The sequence below is a fragment of the Aspergillus tubingensis genome (assembly GCF_013340325.1).
Source record: "Aspergillus tubingensis WU-2223L DNA, scaffold_7, whole genome shotgun sequence".
NCBI lineage: Eukaryota > Fungi > Ascomycota > Eurotiomycetes > Eurotiales > Aspergillaceae > Aspergillus > Aspergillus tubingensis.
In genome coordinates, this window is record NW_023336281.1 from 1,602,864 (window position 1) to 1,621,925 (window position 19,062).

Genomic DNA, 19,062 nt, shown 5'->3' on the forward strand with positions numbered 1-19,062 from the left:
TCAGGAAGACGTGTGCGGATGGTAGGAATGTTGAGACGTGATAGGTTTATGCTGCTGTTCAACATAGCTGGCTGATAAGAGTTTTCTGGTTGGTGAGTGGATGACCTGTGCTGTGATTGTTGAGCACGGCCTGCATTTGAAGTGCAATCCTAGCATGCTGTCAGGTAAGCAATGTAATAGCAAGTTTAGTAGTGCGGTGTCATGTGAGAAAATCTACGCATCAGAAATCTCTTTGCAGCTTGTGGATATCTCTGGTCCTACTGGGCGATTATACTTCCAACCCCAAATCAACTGAGCAACTGCCGAGTTTCCGGTTGGATTTGAAATAGGGCGAATCTGGAGGCTGTCCATAACGCAGCAAACTGTGTAGAGTATTCCGTCAGCGGAGGCATCGGATGCCGACGTACAATCTCCCCAAGGACGAACGTGTCGTGCCGTCGACATTGGCGACATTTTCTGTCCGGTCTTCAGACAGACCGGAACCCACTATGGGCAAAGCGTCATCTCAACCCATCACGGCGACTCCGTATGCTGTGCCAGTCGAGAAACAAACGTAGTGACCCCCAAGTCGCACACTCTGTACACATCTGGCTCTTCGGTTCGGCGTATCTCGGGCCCAGCTGACCCAAGTGGTCTGACGAAAATTCCAACATGTCCACTCTCTAACCGAAGTATTCCCAGGATTCGGGCCAATCAATTTGCTGATGTTTTGTCAAGCGCCCAAGCATCCCATCCTAGGCGCTGCAACTGTGGGCTCGAAATGGTGCTAAGCCATCGAGCATGGAACAAGCGTCCCGGATGGGCAGCCAGGTCCAACAAGTTCATGGCACCATGCCCCGTTGTTGGTCATGCAGAGTGGCCAGTTCGTTTAACATCGAGTGGTCCAAGATAACAGACAAGTTGCGGGATGGAGAGGATTCATATAGAAGCAAGGTCTGCATTTTCCCAGTCGGGAATGACGATGACGTCTTGCAGGAAGAGAAGGATTTGCGGAGACGGTGTATCTGATGTGCTGGCTAATCAGCAGCACCAGCTCACCGGTATGGTCCAATCCGATATCCAACGCGCGCGACTTTTTGCTAGCGCCATGCCTATTCGAGTCAAAGCGGCCGACCCTCAGGCGCATCTGGGCGCATGGAGAATCCTACCAGAAGATTCAGTGAAGAGGTCTGTGATCTGAAATCCACCCATGGCTTAAGCCAGGCCCGCTGTTTGAGGGCCTTGGCCCCAACAGCGGTCGTTTCTTCTGATCCAACCTAGATTAGCCCGTTGGCGCGGTTAGGGTGAATCCGTTCTCCCGGCGAAAATCAGATGGACCCACTGGCCGCCTTTATGATCGCGGTACCAACGGTGAGGCCGGTTACCTCCGCCGGCCGAGATGTAGATGGGACTAATATAGTGGTATCGCGATTCTAGCTAGCCTGGTCTATTCCAGCTGGAGCTTGAGGATTACTCACACGCGCGATATGGCGCAAAAGCGCCGGGCGGAACGGTCGGGCTTTTAGTCCGAGGTATGGCTAGCTGTAGGATGCATGCACCTCGCACTGTGGGCTGAGCTTGATCATTGGGCAGCGAGGGCAACGTCACGGACGATTGGTGGGATGCCTATGTGTGATGCTGCTGGGAAGGCGTGGGAAGCGTGGGCGTGGGTGTGGGAGAGGCTGCGGAAGAGGCTTTGTCGCAGCCGGGGTCCATCATCCACGGAAAGTTACGCCATGGTGCCACCGTGCTCATTCCATCGAGTTTCTTTGAAAGAGCAAAAAGACAAGCGGGAAGATCAGTAACTCCTCCGTGACCGGCAACGGCTCGCCCCTCTTAAGCGGGGTATTATTTCTTGATGGATTGACAGATTCAGAATGGTCGTGATCGAACCATAGCTAGCTAGCTATGAGAAGATTGGAGTTTTGGCTGACATCATTGGGTCAAGCGTCTCATGATTCCGGAACCGAAGGCGATATTCGGAGATGTGAGACACGGATGCCATGCAACAGAGACACAACGTGGATGGAGAAGAAGGAGGGATTGAGACACTAGCTGTCTAGTGAAGGTAGTAGTGTAGGTGTACAGTTGTAGCTACAAAGTACTAACAACAGTCCAATGGTGAGTAACGAACCATCGAATCAGGCCTGAGGCAGCCCCGGGCGGCGGGAGAGTCACGGGCCCGCACCCCTTATGCCAGATCCGGCAAGGCGGGAAGATAGCAGGCCAATGAGAAGACCGATAAGCCCCCAAGAATCTGAGTTACCCAAAACAGCAAAAGCAGGGTTCATGGAGGCCTAGCACTAAGCCACGATAGGCAAAGGGCCAGGAGCCGAAGATGGGGATTTGACTTTTAGGTTTTTTGGCTGCAAGTGGATGTGGTGTGGATCCCGGCTTTGTCCCAAGACGGCATGACGAGAGAGATTCATTGCTGGCTTGTCGGGGTTTAAGCATCAATTTTTTTTTTCTTGTTCTTGTCTTTCCCCCCCCCCGCCTCTATGTCCATCCCTCCATCTCTAGTATTCTCCATTCGGGAACGGATGTCCATCAGTTCCGGGATGGACCGGTGCTGCTTATTCAGTTTCGGGGGAAGATCTGGGATAAAGTACACTTTAGTTCCATTAATAGTCAGTAGATTATTGTAGGATAAACGGGGGGGATGCTTCAGGGGGTGTGACTGCTTATTCCTGATTGGGTCAATTGGGCTGGTGGCCGGTGGGGCATGTCAAGGATGGGGGAAGAAAAGCACACCACAAAATCCGACTAAATCAGTACTAGTGAGTTGTTGGTATTAGATAGTAAGTAATATCTAGTAGTGAACAGTTAACCCTCTTTTTCCTTTTTCTCTCTCGTTTTCCATTCCCAGGTGGAAGATCTCAGACGGTATACCATGTAGAGTAGGATGAACACTGGCCATGCATGGTACTTGCTTAGTTTTATTTCTTTTTTTAAACCAAGAACTGTACAGTGGTAAATCTTTAATAAATGATCATCCTCTCAAGATGGCAAGTCATCAGCGAGCTGGGTCATGACAGACAAGAGATAGAAAGAAAGAGGCAACGATGATCCAGGGTTCAGTACACCGCGACCCAAGATGACCAAGATGACCATTTGCCCATTCGACCGCATGATGCATCATCCTGTCTCTTGTCTCTTTCCCTTCTGTTGCTACGGCGGTTGGGGCGCCGAGCCCTTCGTAGCGCTGCATTAAACACCACAAATCCTTTTTTTTTCTGCCCGCATTTACTGGTTTCGTCTTTTGGGGAAGGCCAGAGCCATCCAGTTCCATCCAATCCATGCCATCGGGGATTCGCGCTCTTACTGCCTCCGTGCAAAGACAACGGAAGTGGGGCAGCGATCTATCGGCTAGCTTTGGACAACTTTGGAATTATTGTTGGAAAAGTGCTTTGGTGGTGGAGGGAAAAAGTGGGTTGTGGAATTGAAGGTGGTCTCGATGAGCGGGTTTTGGAACCTTCTCCCGGAAAAGAGGCCAAAACCTCTTTAGTCTCTCTCCTTCTCTCTCTCCCTCCCTCTCCAAAAAAGCATGGGGAGTCGGTCGTTTGTTTGGATATTAAATCTCATGGATCTCCAACTATCCACCCCGGCCAAGAAGGTGTTGTTGAAAGTTGAGCTGTAACAGTTGGAGGGGATTACGGCTTCTTGCTTGTTTGATTTAGGGATTGTTTTCCATATTAATTTTCCCTTCTTTTTACACTTCCTATGAAACATCCCCCCTCCTCCCTTCCATCCTTGACGCTTCTGCTTCCACCTTGCGCCTGCTGGGAAACCTCCCCCCCCTCCCTCCCTTCAACCCTCCCCAGCATCTTCTGCTCCTTCACCCAGTACCTGCAAAGAAGGAACAAAAGAACACGACAGGGAAAGATAATAATACAATCCCCAAGGAAGAAAAGTCCCCAGCAATGCCTGCACGGCGCACCTACAGAGCCCCGGCGCGGAATGGCTGTTTTGAGTGCAGGAACCGGCGAATCAAGGTAGGTGCTCTTGGGGTTTTAGTCCCGGTGAAGCTTAACTTAAGTTGCCTGGCCTGGCCTGCTATTTTCTTGGTTGTTTGGTCCACTAAAGTTTCCATCCTTTTTCCCTTCTTCTACTGCTGCTATTCTTCTTCTTACATTTTCCCTCTTTTTTTAATTTTCTCTCTTCTATTATTTTCCCCCTCTCCCTTCCCCCAATTCCCTCCTCCCCCATCATTGCCTGGGTGCCTGGATGCCTGAATGATGCAGTGATCCCTTTCCCTTTCCTGCCTCCTTCCTCCACTCCTCCCTCCTAGTACTAGATATGTACCTATCAGTGGAGCTTTATCTGCTTGTTTGATTACTGCTGTGGACCGGGACCTTTGCTACTTTTTTGTTCCCACCACCACCACTATTACCCCCCTCCCCTGAATTATTACACCACACCACTTTTCTGTGGTTCTTCAAATCGGGACTGGTAGTCCTGTGTCGCCCTCATAGATGCTAATCGAACCGGGATGCAGTGCCCCAACGAACACCCCCAGTGCTCCCATTGCACCAGCGACAACATAATATGTCAATATATTCCCTCCTCCACCTCCTTGGTCTGGCCCAGGGTCAAGTCTCGCTCCACCACCCCGACCCTTCCCCCATCCCGCACCGCCTCCCCTTCCCACGTGAACCCCAGGATTTTCGCTGAATACCGCGTCGTCATGGACCCCGTTGCCCCTTCCACTCCCACGGGGGATCTGAACATTCAAGACCTCGAGTTGATGATGCAATGGTGCACAACCACATACCGCTCGGTCTCGCGAAATACCTCGGTAGAAGGAATCTGGCAGGGCGTAGTGCCAAGGGAAGCCATGCGCCACCCATTCTTGATGCACGGCATCTTGGCTCTCTCCGCCCTGGATCTGGGCTTCAACTGCCCCTCCGGTCCGCCCAAAGACTATTACATCCGAACCGCCCAGGCACACCAGTCCCGGGCTGTGACCGGTCTCAGCAAGATCGCGGGACGTCTGGATCAATCCAACTGCAATGCCGCTTTTGCTCTGTCCAGTATCATGGTGGTCTTTTCCTTCGCCCTCCCTCGGACGACGAACAAACTCGGGGACGTCCTGAATGAGCTTCTCAACATATTCCGGTTCACACGCGGGTCGGTGGACGTCCAAGGAGGAATTATCAATTGGGTCGCGGATGGCGAGTTCAGCCCGCTTCTCGAGTGCGACACCTCGCAGCCAACCATGCCCGACACGTCTCGGCTGGCCATCATGTCGCTGACACGAATGAACGCGGACCTAGCCAGCCGCGATCCCACCCATGATAAGGACACGTATGACACGACGATCCGGTACCTGAGCTACTCGCTGGACAAGCTGGCCCGGGGCGGAGAAACCATGATTATTGCCTTCCAGTGGATCTTCCAGATCCCGCCGCGATACTTGGATTTGCTGCAGCAGAGACAGCCCTTTGCGTTAGCCATCTTGGCCCATTACGCGGTGATTATCCACTCGTTGCGAGGACATTGGTGGATGGGCGAGTGGGGAGCGCGACTGATCCGGGAGATCGGCCAGCGCCTGGGTGCAGACTGGAAAGACTCAATCAGTTGGGTGGTGGACGCGACAGGATGCTATATTCCTCCAGTCTGAGACGGTTCATGGACGAGATGTATAAGTACCTATTTTTTTTCCATTCTCCAGTGCGCGTTATTCCTTTCAAACACCGAATATGGATGCATCTGCGCGCTGGAGAGTACATTGTGTGGCCACCATGACCATCCTTGAGAGACGCGTGCAGCGTGCACGCTGCCCGTCGACATACCTTAAAGCAGGCGGGAACACCCCTGCCATCCGTGGGCCAGGCTCTACCATGAGTGACCTACACAGAATTCATGCAGTCTTGAAGAAGAGGGAGTCATGCAGTGAACTGTAATAGAAAGAAGACCAGGACACGACGGGAAGTGACATTTGGGGAGGCCGACCGGGAATAAGCACTAAGAGCGGAGCGGAGTGAACACCACAACGAAGAAAGACAAATGCGACCAACTAGTGGAATCTAGTTGGTTAGTCGATGGACATGAAGGAGAGGAGATCCGACCGCCAATCACTCGACAGCTCAAACTGAACCAGGGTGCTGGACATCTACACCACCTACAACTATCTATGGCATGATCGCATGGGACACATACTCACTTGGCATGAGATGGATGATACCTCATAAGCAACATACGGAGTACTTGATTGGTATTGCATTTTTATTTCAGAGCAAGCTATGCATACATACATTTTATTCGGATTATAGATTCATACATGATCTACACTATTTACCTCGGCAATAGACAGAATTAGCAGAACCCAAGTAATAATAATAATAATACCCCTAGTAATAACCACTAAAGAAACAAGGCAAGAAAAAGCAATATGCAGCCCTCCCCATAGATAAGCCCCCGCGATTTCATTGGAGATCTCACTACTAGTAACAATAGTGCCAACAACCACACTACAAAAGGGCTCCGGTGTGCCCTGCCCAACCTTTGCAATAGAAAATGAATGAATGGAAATGAGATCGAATGGTTATAATACTGAAGACACATATTATACTTTGAAAATTAATAACAATACCCCCAGTCCAAACGCAACAGCAATCACAAATATGAAATGAAATGAAATGAAACGACAAAATCCGACCCTCGCGCCGTTCTTTTTCCCCACGTCCGGAGTTCTTTACTACATGGGTATTGTTCAAAAAACACAAAAACAGATTCAGATCGAATGGGAGGGAATATGATGGGAAGAAATGATAAGGAAGGGATCTCTCCATCTGAGGGGATGGGTATAGAGATGGAGAGATAGGTAGGTGGGTAGGTAAGTGGTGTCGAGCACTACCTGCACCTGCACACTTATCTGCTTGGGTATTGTTGGGAGCAGGTAATGCAGGTATCGGTCGGTCGTCAGTCAGTCAGTCGAAATATAGATAGATGGGATGCTCTCATCCCATCCATCTCAGAAGTCCGGTTCAGTTCAGTCCAGTCCGGTCCAGTCAAGAGAGAGGAGCGGAAACACAAGCACACACATATGGTGCAACAATAATCACACGTTTGGAGAAGAGTCAAAGGCAGAAAAGCACAGCGCAGTCAGAGCAGGGGAAGAAAGAAAGAGAGTGGTAAGTTAGCGTGAGCGACAGACAGCAGCTCACTCTCCCTCACTCACTATCTCTTCCCATACCTCACCACGCCATGCCATACATTGCCATGCCATATCTGCCAGCAGAAATAACTGACAGAAATGACATCCCAGCAATAAGTCCAACCTCATCCTCAACTCCAAACATGTGCTAGTCAACTGGACGGATTCCGTTCTTCACCACCCCCACCACCAGCACCGGTACCCTCACCAGCGACACTGGCGGTCTCAGCATCCTTCCTGCGATCCTTCGATTGCGTGCGCACACGCCTCAACTGCTCCTCTTCCTGTTCGCGCACGCGCTTCTCTTCTTCCGCGGAAGGGATATATGCGTTTGCAGCGCCGCCTACAATTATTACAACCCATTGATTAGCTCATTGTTTGAGAAGACACGACCACGGACGAAGGGGTAGTATAGGAGGTATAGGGGAGATTACCTCGGCCCATAAAGTGCGGCGCTTCTTCCACGCGCAATGGGGGCGACTCCACATCCTGCATTTCTCGGGCTAATTCGGGGTGTTCCGGATCATTGTGCATCATGTTACCGGAGCCGCCGCGACCGGTGGTGAAGATGTCTTGTTTGATGGTGGGGGTGACGAGGTCCTTTGGGGTGGTGCGGGATTCATTGTGGCCGGAGAAGATGTTGCCTGTTGGGGGGGGAACAATATCGCGTTAGATGAGGTGATATTGTGTCTTTTAAAGAAAGGGATACAGAGAGAGAGAGAGAGAGAGAGAGAGAGAGAGAGAGAGAGACAGAGGGAGAGATAGTGCTAAACATACCTGCGCCGCCGCGGCCGTGGGAGATATTTCTAGCGCCGCCCATTGTTGCCGAACAGGGAGGGAGTGGAGGGGAAGGGGAGGGCGGAGAGAGAATGCGATCGGGAAAGTGGATGATCAGAGTAAGTAGTAAGGGAAGTATGGGATGCGATTGATTGCGAAGGCGCAACAACGCAAAGGCGAACTCTCAATCAAGAGATTGAAGGAGAAGATGAGAAGATGATTTGAAGAGGAGTGGGAAGGGAAAGCAAGCACGCAATAGCTAACCCAGCAATGATCAACACAAAGAGAGAGAGAGAGAGAGAGAGAGAGCTGAGGAGCCGCCAAAGTGGCAAAGGCCGCGAGCGAGAAGAAAGACTGAGTGGAAAGAAAAAAAGACTGAACGAGCAGCCAAGACTTTGATTTTGATCAAATGACGTCCTGCTTCTGGGGCCGAATGACCGAGACAGTTTTTTTTCTTCTCTTCCATCCCTCTTCTTCTAATTTGGTTTTCTCGAGTGCCTCTACATTTCATCTTTCATTCTTCTATACCTCAATTCTTCGTTCTTCCATCAATTTAATTCTCTTTCTAGGGCCCTACCTTGAAGACTAAGTTCATCCCTCTCCCTCTTACCTCATTCAAGGACGCCAACCATGCCTGAAAGTGGAAACTTTTTAATCTAACTTGACCCCACTTTTTCCCTTTATTATACTATCATACTACTATATTACCTTGGATTATGATTTTCCTTTAAATTCATTCCAGAACTTTTTGCCGACTGATGGAAACCGAGTGGAAAATTCTTCCTAGTTGTTCTTTTGGATACTAGTATATTTTTAGTCGATTAATTGTATTACTATGTACTACTGTTGTTGGACAGTAAGTAGGTTTAGGATTTCCCCGCAGGAAGGTTATCTCTATTATCTTTCCTTGCTGGAATTTCGGTATTTGACAGATTAGGATTATAGCTATGAGATAGTTTAGTGAAGCAATGTGTATCAAGCAATGGGAAGTGGGGAAACCGCATTACTTATATATTGGTTAGAGAGTATGCTTTCCCTGTGTGAATATCTACTATTCCTCAAGGCTGCTGCTCAGAATTGTAGCAAGGGGATGCATGTACAGTCATCCTGCAAGTATAGTAATTCTATTATTCACAAACCAAAGAAACCATTATGTATATATACACACCATAAACATTAATCCAGTCATGCGTGTTCATAAACCAGTGCATCCCATCCATGCCATGCGTTGCTGCATACAGCGTATATAATCATGCCGAACCGTCCATCTGGAATAATCGGTCCATGTCCATTTCGTACGCCTGCTCAAATCCCATACTCCAGACCCCATGCGCGCCCTTGACGCGATACGGCCCCTCCCATTTCCACGACTTCTTCTTCTCCTTGTACGAAACTGCTCCAACGTGCTGCATCTGCGACGGGGAGATGGCCAGTCGGTCCAGCTCGGCCCGCCCCGCCTGCATCTCGATCACGCTGTCCACCGCCTTGGTGGGGATCACGTCCTCCATGTGCTCGAAGTACTCCAGGAGGGCTGGGACGTTCTCGCGATTGAAGAGAAGGGCCTGCGAGCAGCAGCCGTGCGCATTCATCACGTGCACCCCATCCTGCATCGGGTACCAGGTAACCCGACCAGCCAGGAAGAAGAGGGTGATCAGTAGCGGCACGCAGAAGAAGCAGACTACCAGCAGGAACGAGTTGGTGAGGATGCCCTGGGTAGCGCGGATCTTCCGCCGAGTGTACATGCCTGCACTGGCGCAGAGGGAGACGAGCAGCACACTCCAGGACAGGTAGATGGGCCAATTCTCCGAGTTCCAGCCGAGGAACTTCTCCGTGTAGAAGAGCCGCAGGTATAGCCAGTCTTTGATCGTATCGTGTCGGCGCCAGTCCTCTACCTGCTGGACGCTGCGCATGGTGTCCTCGTACCAATTGCGCTGGGCCACCACGTCGTCCTCCAGCATGATGATCCACGGCGCGTCGGTCATGTCGTAGCATGCCTGTAGCCCGAGCCGGTAGTCGATCAGAGACTTCTTCTTTATGTTATTCTTCTTCTCCAAGTTCATAATGATATACCCGGGTGCGTCGACATCGTCGTAGGTGAGTACGTGGTCAACGACATTCGATAACCATGTCTGATTGTAATCCGGGTGATCGGAGGGTTTGCTCAGAGCGAAGAGCACTTGGACGGTCAGCGCCGCTCGCTGCTCGGGTGAGAGGGTATCAAGAATCGAAGCAACGGTTGTGTCGAGGTCCTGCTGCAGGGGACGCTTCACGGTAACGATGCCGACACAGGCGGTCTTCTCCCGTGGCGGGCTGACATGGGAGACGGGACGGGGCGGGACATTGTCGGAACGGTTGAAGGCAGACAGCCACTCCAGCGATTCGTGGATCCGTTGGAGACTGTATCCCGGGCGATAGCCTTCGGTAGGCTGGAAGAAGAACGAGCCTGGGTCACGGGCGGACCGAAAGTGGCAGATGATGATAAGGAAGAAAAAAAGGATGGCGTAAGAGGACAGAAGCAGCCTCTGCTTTCTGTTAAAGTGATTGAAAGCCATCGGTCACATACTGGTTGGCAGACGATCAGGAGGAAACGAACGGAGGAGAGGATGGAGGGGAGAGAGGGAAGGAAAGGAAAAGAGGGAAAAGGAAAACAAAAGGCAGGACCGGATTGCGACAGCAGATAAGCCAGCAGCGGACTAGCAAGAGTTAGCTTGGAGCCATGTTGATGAGACTTGCTGCTTTTGAAGCCCTGGGCCCTCAGGGTCTGCCCATCGCTTAGTTTGCTCTAGTCATTTGCTGGCCAGCTGATAGTCCGGCCGCTCTTTCGTTTATCGGGCCAGTGGAGCGGTGGTCAAAACCCTTCGAGTTGACCCACGCCCGAATAGCCAAGTTTTGGGATCGCGTTGGCCCATTGGCCGATCACGCGGTGGGCGCCAGGGCTGAGCGCATGCTGCGTAAGGCATTATCCGAGTAGGGATTCGATAATAGGTGCAGGGTTGGGAATAGCGTCAACAGCCATTGTGGGTTTTCCCGAGGGTCAATTGGCTGAGAGAGGGGGAGAGAGAGACAGGATGACGATAAGAATAGCTCGGATTGCTTGCTTGGTTCGTTGCTTTGCTTCACTTGCTGGATTGTCTCGGAGCAAAAGTGAGAGGGAAATTCCATCCCGCGCGGGCTAAAAAAAGCCTGCCCAGAAAAAGCTTAGCCCCAAACGGTGTCCGCCGCCAGAAGAAGAAGAAGATGAGCATTGAGCAGACAAGAACATTGTAGAATAAACATCAAAGTGGGGGAAATAATTGACAGATTTCCTTGCATACTCCGAGCAGTCTCATCATGACACAATCAACAGGGCAGTGCCGATGAAACAATTGATTTAGTGTGATGGCGAAGTGGTTTTAGCACCGCTCATTGTCTCAATTATCTTGGTTTTGGATGGAGTCAGTTCTCGTATTGAACCCACTTCAGTGTTGTGCATCCATCACTATCCTGCACTCTCAATTATCGTGTCCAACCTGCAGACTCGATCACAATAAGATTCTTGACCTGTCAAGTTCGTTAAGTAATTTGCTGGTCCAAGCTAGGAGGTCAGTGTGACAGCCGGTCACATGACCATAAATAATAGTGCATGTAAGCTGATGAAGTGATGTGCGTTCTGAGTCTGTTAACTCAGAATTTTAGATAGCCTAGTTGAAGGAGCGGATTGTGACACTACTGCATCTCATCCTGTCAGTCATCTCCTTCCACTTGTGTCCTACACCTAACCTGCAATATTTATGTCTACGGTTCACTCATGTTCCATGCTGTTGTTTTCTTCTTTTAGCTATTTTATATCATTACTATCATATTTACTATTCTTGGCACTGCAGTTTTTCTTAGGATGTCTAGCATGTTATATACGTAGTAGTATACTTCATAGTATTAGAATACTATCTCATTAAGAGGATTATTCATTGTAGTTATTCTCTTGAATTAAGAACAGCCGCTAGCCCGCATCTTATTCTGAACCCTTTCACGACTTAACGGAATACTGGTCCTTCCCCACAAGACATTCGGCCTCGTTGAGGTACTTGGAAAACGAGGCGGCGTCCTTTCTGAAGACCTTGCTGCCCTGCCAGTCCCAGTCGCCAATAACGTACTGGGCATTACGTGCCCGGGACAGAATCACATTGGTCTGCTTCGTCGAGTGGAGGAACTTTCTTAAATGCGCCGGTCAACTGACTGACTCATTACAGCAGCACCTGCTACGCGAGTCTACTGCGCGAGTCGGCACTAGGATGGCCAACTTGGCCAATCCCACCGACCCAGCGCAGAGGACTTGCGTAACAAACATAGTCACTGCAGCAATTGTTCGCGTTTTGCCTGTACCAGGAGGACCAAACACAAGAGATAGAGTGGGTAAGCAACTGGATAGTTGCCTGCCCCAGTTTGGGCGCTATTGGGCCTCCAATCTTTTGGCACAAGGGATTTGAGATCCGGGGGAGCCGATTCCCCTGGATCATGGGTATTTACCCGAGGAGTATTGGGAAGGAAAATCGAGGTTAACGAAAGTTTTGGACCATTACCAAAGGAGATGGCCACTTCCTGCTTCGTACAATCACGGCAATCGTCGTCAAAACTCTCATCGCCCCAGTATTCTTCCAGAGCTCTGGTAGCTTTTTGCATTTCGACCTGAAGCATATGGTTGGCCACAATAAAAATCCTCACGTCATCTTCATCAACTTGCTTGACAGCCCTAACGTCAACGTTGTTAAGAAGGACTGCATGCACAGGAGCATCGATTAAGGTGGTCCACTTGGCCGAATTCTCTGTCACTGAGGCCATGGAGCCTTTCTGAGGCCCACTCTGGCCAGGAATCTTATAGCTCTTAGTCTTATTCCTCAACGTCCTCGTCGGTGGCCTCGGCCTGTAGCCAATCGGGGTTGGGGGGGTCAAGTTCTTCATCGGTTGCATCGGCGGCACCACTAAGAGCAAGAACTCGACGGAGAGCCCATTGCATATTGAGCAGCTCTATCGATGGGAGGGGATGGCCGACTAAGAACGTCTCTGGAGCGCAGGGCTTTCTCGGTGTTAATATTGAATAGCTTTGCATTGAGTTTGCCTTCCACCTTAATCGAGGACAGGCAGCCATCAGGGAAAGGACACGGGACTTCTCTGGACGACATAGCGTCTGAGTCTGATGTCCGACATAGACGGACAGCTGGGCAATGATTTTGCGCCGCTCTGGGTCGAGGAGCTCGTCTGCAGGTCCCCTGGAGGACAATTTGTCTTGCGTGGAGGCACGAGTGGTGCGTTTACTGGTGTTGGGCGTAAGTGTCGACATCACAACAAAACTGGCACCAGCTTTTGCTGGATACCGCGAGGAAGTTCAAGCAAAAGGGCCAAACGGGTGTGGCTTCGACGACAGGAGGCTAATTGGGGCGAAGTCTGGTAAGGAAAGGGCAGGTGGCAGGAAGAAGGAAAGGTGGCCAGGAAACAGCCATGGAGGAGTGATGGGAAAGGAACATCATATTAGGCAAATCTATTGTCATGCCTACCTACTGTAGGATACGTAAGAAGGTTGTATTCACTTGTAGTTCCTATTCCGGGTGTACTCAAGTGTCGGATCCATCCGAATCGACGTCGGCTTTGCGTTTGGGATCGGTCTTAGCTTTGGCTTTAGGCTTTGTCATTAGTTCGACGTTCTTTTTCGAATTTGGGTGTAGACAATGGAGATTGCCTTATGCAGAGAGCACCCATATGTTCGAATTCTACCTTTGAATAATCACCTAAACCTACTTTACTTGGGTTTCCCTTCCTCGCCATAGTACCTTTCCACTTCGCCTTTCCACTCCATTTTCACCTCACCTCTTCATTCCACAACTCTACGCCCTTCCAACCGTCACCTTGACCGACATCCTCTCTCCAGAGTCGTGGGTCAGGCTTTAGTTCACGAGGGTGCATACCTCGGCATCACGGGGGACCGGATTACAACATCCGTCAACTCTATCTGCAGATTGGTTAAGGATGATTACAATATCTGATGCATCTGACAGCCACAGCTGCCCTAGATATTTTATAGTAAATTGACACTGTTTTGAACACAGTATTGAATCTCATGTTAGAACCAACAACTCATCTCCCAGAACTGCGGGGTAAACTCACCAACATCCACGGAGTAATACCCGGACCTCGGCGCCATCATCCATCCTCCATCACCTGCATACTTCCATAGCGTTTAGTAAACATACTCTGATAACCGAGCAATTGACCATACACCAAATAAATCAGAGTATATAAAGCAAGATAGCAAGACAAGGTGAATGCTCAATAAGCAGTGTCATCACATCAATCACCTCCAATCATCACCATCCCCTCATCAATCATCCCAATCCATCAACATCCTAACTTACTATCATCATGTCCATCACCCTCCCCCCATCCTACGAATCCCACCCAACATCCCACATCAAACTCTCCCACCACCCACCCAACACCCCATCCCCAACCCCCGTCATCATCATCACTCTCAACCGGCCCGACAAACGCAATGCCTTCACCTCCACCATGGCCCAAGAGCTCGAATGGGCCTTCACCACCCTGGACCGCGATCCCCGCGTGAAAGTAATCATCCTGACCGGTAGCGGAGATACATTCTGCGCTGGAGCAGATCTCGAAATTGGATTTAGTGTAGGCGAGAAGGGGAAGGAGAAGTTGAACTTGCGTGATTATCGCGATAGGTGGGATCATACCATACACCCCCCATATACTACTATCTATAGTACTACATCATAGCTAACTATAATTGAATCTATAAATAAACAGCGGCGGCCGCGTCGCCCTCTCCATCCACCGATGCCGCAAGCCCACCATCGCTGCAATGCAAGGCTCCGCCGTAGGAGTCGGTATGACCATGACTCTTCCTGCTGCTATTCGGTATGTTCCCCCTCTTCCCAGCTCCATACAATCCCTAACAATATACTAACTACTATGGTGTATAGAATCGCCCACTCCCCCAGCAAATACGGCTTCGTCTTCGCCCGCCGCGGCATAACCATGGAATCCTGCTCTAGCTACCTCCTCCCCCGACTAATCGGGTACTCGCGAGCCATGTACCTCGTCTCCACGGGGGCAGTGTACCCGCCCACGTCACCGCACTTCGGGGGTCTCTTTGCCGAGACATTTCCCACGAAGGAAGGGGTCGTGAAGCGGGCGGTGGAGTTGGCGAGTGAGATGGCCCAGCTGGTGAGTCCGATGGCTGGGGCGTTGAATCGTGCGTTGATGTGGAGGGCGCCGGCGAGTGTCGAGGAGGCGCATTTGGTTGAGTCGAGGGTTTTGGGTCATATGTTTGCTTCTGAGTAAGTTTTTCTTTCTTTTTTGGATCTTTTTCTTTTGGTGGTGATTGGTGGGTGCTGACGAGAGGATGGTGTAGGGATCAGAAGGAGGGTGTTGGGGCATTCTTTGAGAAGAGGAAGCCCGAGTTCAAGTGTGATTTGGATGTGGATGGGCCGGGGAATTATCCCTGGTGGGCGGAGGTGGATATTGATCCGAGGAGGGAGGTTGAGAATAAGTCGAAGCTGTAAGAGTGGAAGACTAGGATGTAGATATAGCGAAGAAGTGAACATATTTAAATAATCATTTTAAATCGCTCACTGATATGAATATTCGTACAAACAGGAGAATAAAGAGAACTTAATCACAGTTCTCAAGAATGCCATAGTAACAACCACTCAAAAGTAAAAAGGCATCCCATGCAAAACAGAACCACTAAACTAACTTTAAACAATGAAATGACGTCTCTTGCGGTTATACGCCCGCTGATCCTTCAACCACTGGCGATAACCCTGCACACTACCGATCTTCTCACCATAGTAATCCGGAACAGGGTTGGCAATGGAGTTAGACGATGGGTCGACACGGAAACGTCTAATACGGTCGAAGAATTCCTTCTCTTTCTACACAACAATCCATTATCAGCATTCAAACTTCACTAATAAACTTAAACAAGCAACAAGGAAGGAAACTTACCACCATAACAGCAGGCTTATATCTCCGATAAACCAACCCCCAAACAGCATTCCCCACAAACGGACCAACAAGCCAACCCGCCGCACCACACGCCGCCGTCGCCATACCCAGCACCACAAACGGATCCAGACCCATGACCTGCGCGCCGAGGGACTCCAGATCCTGCGTCGAGAGAACCTGCACACCAATGACCGTGGTGAACAGGGAGCTCACGATCGACGAGGCAAGCGAGTACCGGCGGCGGCTGGCGCGGAGCTTGAAGAACGAGTCCCAGTCGAGACGGACGGCCTCGCTTTTGGCAGCGGCGGCGGCGGAGGAGTTGGCGCGGCGGAGGACCAGAGAGGTGGGGAGCTGCGTTGTCGTCGAGGGACGCAGAGCTGTGGTGGTCTTCAGGGTCTGAGTGCTGCGGACTCGCATGGAGGAGGTGTTGGTGCTTGCGGTCCGGGCTTGAGTGAGCGCTTGATACAACGGGTTGGTGCAGCTGCTGGGGTGGGCGAAGGGGCCCAGCGTCTTGGATGTGAGGCGTCCGCTCAGCATGGCGGTACGCATCCCGCTGATCGAGGGGGCGTGCATGGTGGATGGATGTTGGGTTGCAAGTGGTAGGTTGTTGTGGTGATGGTGGTTTGATTGATTCGTTCTGAAGTTCGGCGGGTGAAGCTGGTGATTATGTAAGCGGTCTGAGGCATGACCTCATTGGGAGATGCCGCGGTAAACATGGACTATACAGGGGCAGTGCTTGTTTGGAGTGATAAGTGTGCTCAATGGCCGCAATTGCCTTGGATGTAGTTTGGGTAATATGTTAGATTTATTTGGGTGGATTGTAGCAGTTTCGGTAGGATTTATCTGAGGATCTTGGGCTCTTGAAAAGAAGACTCGATCGGGAAGTAACATGCTAGACAAGATGACTGATCAAGCATAGCAGTACAGAGTATATCTACTGCTCTCGGTTTTTACCAAGCACTACGACGGCTAATAGGTAGTTTGCCTGTACAGCATAATATGGCATGGACTACTCTATATTCCAACGTTCAAGGCATTGCCAAAGTCTTTGAGCAAATCAACAACGCCGTGAAGCGGATAAAAGATTTGCATGTCAGGATTAGGTGTACAAATGATTATCCCGCCATGTTGCATTTCCATCACCAAGCCAATTGGTGGTGCGATGTAAAAGAGAAATCTGCCTGGTTGTGATCGGTAGATCTGGGAGTGAAATAGGGGCCGAAATGAAGATTGCAATGTTGACATTGACTTAGAAGCGTATTGAGACGAAGCGTATTGAGACTGTTACCAGGACCAGGGGATCAGGGTAGTTTTCAGAATGAAGAGGGGGCGAAATTTCCAGAATTGAAGAAGATTGTATAGGCTGATTGTTTGGCAGGCACTATTTCTGTTATGTAATTTGCTCTTAGTGTTGAATGAGCTCGGCTAAAGAGTGCGGGGGTTCAGAACGCTTTGCGGGGTATCGAGCCAAATAGGTGAAAAAGATGCATAATGTTGCACAGTGTATTTCCGGAATAATATCATCTCATGTATATCGAATTTATTGGCTGAAGTTTTATATGCTGGTAGTATATATCGTCTCGTCTATACTGTGGTGTTGATTATATCTCGCCTAGATCTAGTAGGCCCACCGCTATACTCTGCAACTCAAGATGTATGGTTAAATATTGCCGTTGCTTTTGATAGCGCCAGGGCGAGACTGGGCTTTGGCGCTCGTTCCGTATCCGTTCACGCGGCCATAGAGCCATTTGAGAGTTCCCGTGCTCAGCGCCATTGTAACGGCGCTCAGGGCAAAGAGTCCAATGCGACCCTCGAATCCTACAGCCTCAAAAATGGGGTAAGGATACCTGTGCAGTCAGTAAGCTGTACTTCTATAGAAGCGAATACAAGACATACCATCCATTGTATTGGAAGCATCGTTCGATCCAGAACCAGTATCCAAAAGCGATGGTGCTGGACAGGGCCAGTGCAGGAAGAACAGTAATAGTCCAAGGAGGTGAAAGAAGAAGAAGGTCAATCAGTAGAACGATAGACGGTATAGCATGGAAGCCGACGTCTTGGTCGCAATATTAGCAAGCTTCCTTCAAGCGATACGAGTCCGACTTACCGGCATGCATGGGAAGTATCACCCAATCAGGAACAACCAAACGCTTATCAATCTGTTGAACAGTTAGGTGGAATTACAATCGTCCATGAAGAAAAGAATTACCAAACGGATCCCCCAATATAGGATGCTGATCAACACTTCCATTGGAGCGCTGCATACAGAAAGAAGGTTCTTGACTAAAAATAGCCGAGCCGATAACGTCATATCCGCCAGCAGACCGGCGGTAAAGGTGAGCGTGGCCAGCGTCAGCCCAATGACCGTCAGGTACTGGAAATGCCAACCATATGCTTCATTACTGCCATGAAGGTCAATCGACATCTTTGGTTCCTCCAGAGCAAGGACATGGGATACTTACGCCACATTGGGGTTCTCGTGCATGCTAGAGAACGGCTGGTTAGTGGGCGGGCCGAGCACGGGGAGCACGAGCTGTAACGGACTCAACATACTACTTGAATGAGAAGAAGAAGCTGGCTAGACCTAGAGACTGCCATGGGAACAAACATCAGCCCAAGGAACGAGGGACCGACTCGGGGAAGTGCTCACATGAACCAAGGCCGAGAAGCCTCTGGACGGGCTGGACAGGCGCTGCAGGGGATGTTGCCGCTGAAGCGACTGAATTGTTCCAGAAGACGCCATACTGGAAGAGGTATAGAGGTAGAAACTGAAGGGGTTTCGATTAATTAGAACGACACTCGGTTACAACCCGGAAAGTTGCAATCACTGCCGAAGAGGCATGAAATGAATAAGAGAGATAGGGATCTCACTAATGCAATGATCTAAAGAGCTGGCTAGGATGCCCGGCTATTCCGGGGAGGCCTTAGTAACCGGGGGCAGCTAAGCCTGACGGGGTAAAGCTGGGCGTAGCTGAACTGGACAGACCGCCGCGAACCGGAGAAACCCGCCGCCCGGACCAGCTGGGCCTTGGCTTATCAGGCCGGTCTGATTGATGGAGACGGCCGATGGTCTCCCCCCCACTGACTGGTTATCGGGTGGGCTTCATGACTGTTGACTGGCTTGTCTTCTCCGCCCGTCTCGTGTAGCA

At 50.4% G+C, this 19,062-nt stretch overlaps 7 protein-coding genes across 7 annotated transcripts; 2 read left to right on the top strand and 5 right to left on the bottom strand.

Annotated features, from left to right (window-relative positions):
• Nucleotides 1-3,899: 3,899 nt before the first annotated feature.
• On the top strand, nt 3,900-5,599 carry AtWU_05490 (uncharacterized protein; the record flags this gene model as incomplete). The annotated part of the gene is made up of 2 exons (XM_035500600.1): nt 3,900-3,971; nt 4,475-5,599. The coding sequence occupies 2 exons, from the start codon at nt 3,900-3,902 to the stop codon at nt 5,597-5,599; spliced, it is 1,197 nt and encodes a 398-aa protein (XP_035356493.1).
• Nucleotides 5,600-7,287: 1,688 nt separating this feature from the next.
• Nucleotides 7,288-7,955, bottom strand: AtWU_05491 (uncharacterized protein; the record flags this gene model as incomplete). Its single annotated transcript, XM_035500601.1, has 3 exons — nt 7,288-7,478; nt 7,570-7,779; nt 7,913-7,955. 3 exons carry the CDS (start codon nt 7,953-7,955, stop codon nt 7,288-7,290), a joined length of 444 nt encoding a protein of 147 aa, XP_035356494.1.
• A 1,207-nt stretch (nt 7,956-9,162) lies between these two features.
• On the bottom strand, nt 9,163-10,464 carry AtWU_05492 (uncharacterized protein; the record flags this gene model as incomplete). Its single annotated transcript, XM_035500602.1, has 1 exon — nt 9,163-10,464. One exon carries the CDS (start codon nt 10,462-10,464, stop codon nt 9,163-9,165), a length of 1,302 nt encoding a protein of 433 aa, XP_035356495.1.
• A 1,777-nt stretch (nt 10,465-12,241) lies between these two features.
• On the bottom strand, nt 12,242-12,850 carry AtWU_05493 (P-loop containing nucleoside triphosphate hydrolase protein; the record flags this gene model as incomplete). Its single annotated transcript, XM_035500603.1, has 1 exon — nt 12,242-12,850. One exon carries the CDS (start codon nt 12,848-12,850, stop codon nt 12,242-12,244), a length of 609 nt encoding a protein of 202 aa, XP_035356496.1.
• Nucleotides 12,851-14,305: 1,455 nt separating this feature from the next.
• Nucleotides 14,306-15,468, top strand: AtWU_05494 (enoyl-CoA hydratase/isomerase family protein; the record flags this gene model as incomplete). Its single annotated transcript, XM_035500604.1, has 4 exons — nt 14,306-14,625; nt 14,711-14,821; nt 14,887-15,243; nt 15,318-15,468. The coding sequence occupies 4 exons, from the start codon at nt 14,306-14,308 to the stop codon at nt 15,466-15,468; spliced, it is 939 nt and encodes a 312-aa protein (XP_035356497.1).
• Nucleotides 15,469-15,663: 195 nt separating this feature from the next.
• AtWU_05495 (presequence translocated-associated motor subunit PAM17) lies at nt 15,664-16,486 on the bottom strand (the record flags this gene model as incomplete). The annotated part of the gene is made up of 2 exons (XM_035500605.1): nt 15,664-15,840; nt 15,914-16,486. 2 exons carry the CDS (start codon nt 16,484-16,486, stop codon nt 15,664-15,666), a joined length of 750 nt encoding a protein of 249 aa, XP_035356498.1.
• Nucleotides 16,487-17,573: 1,087 nt separating this feature from the next.
• Nucleotides 17,574-18,656, bottom strand: AtWU_05496 (putative integral membrane protein; the record flags this gene model as incomplete). The annotated part of the gene is made up of 7 exons (XM_035500606.1): nt 17,574-17,760; nt 17,810-17,969; nt 18,021-18,072; nt 18,123-18,315; nt 18,376-18,399; nt 18,467-18,504; nt 18,564-18,656. The coding sequence occupies 7 exons, from the start codon at nt 18,654-18,656 to the stop codon at nt 17,574-17,576; spliced, it is 747 nt and encodes a 248-aa protein (XP_035356499.1).
• Nucleotides 18,657-19,062: the final 406 nt, after the last annotated feature.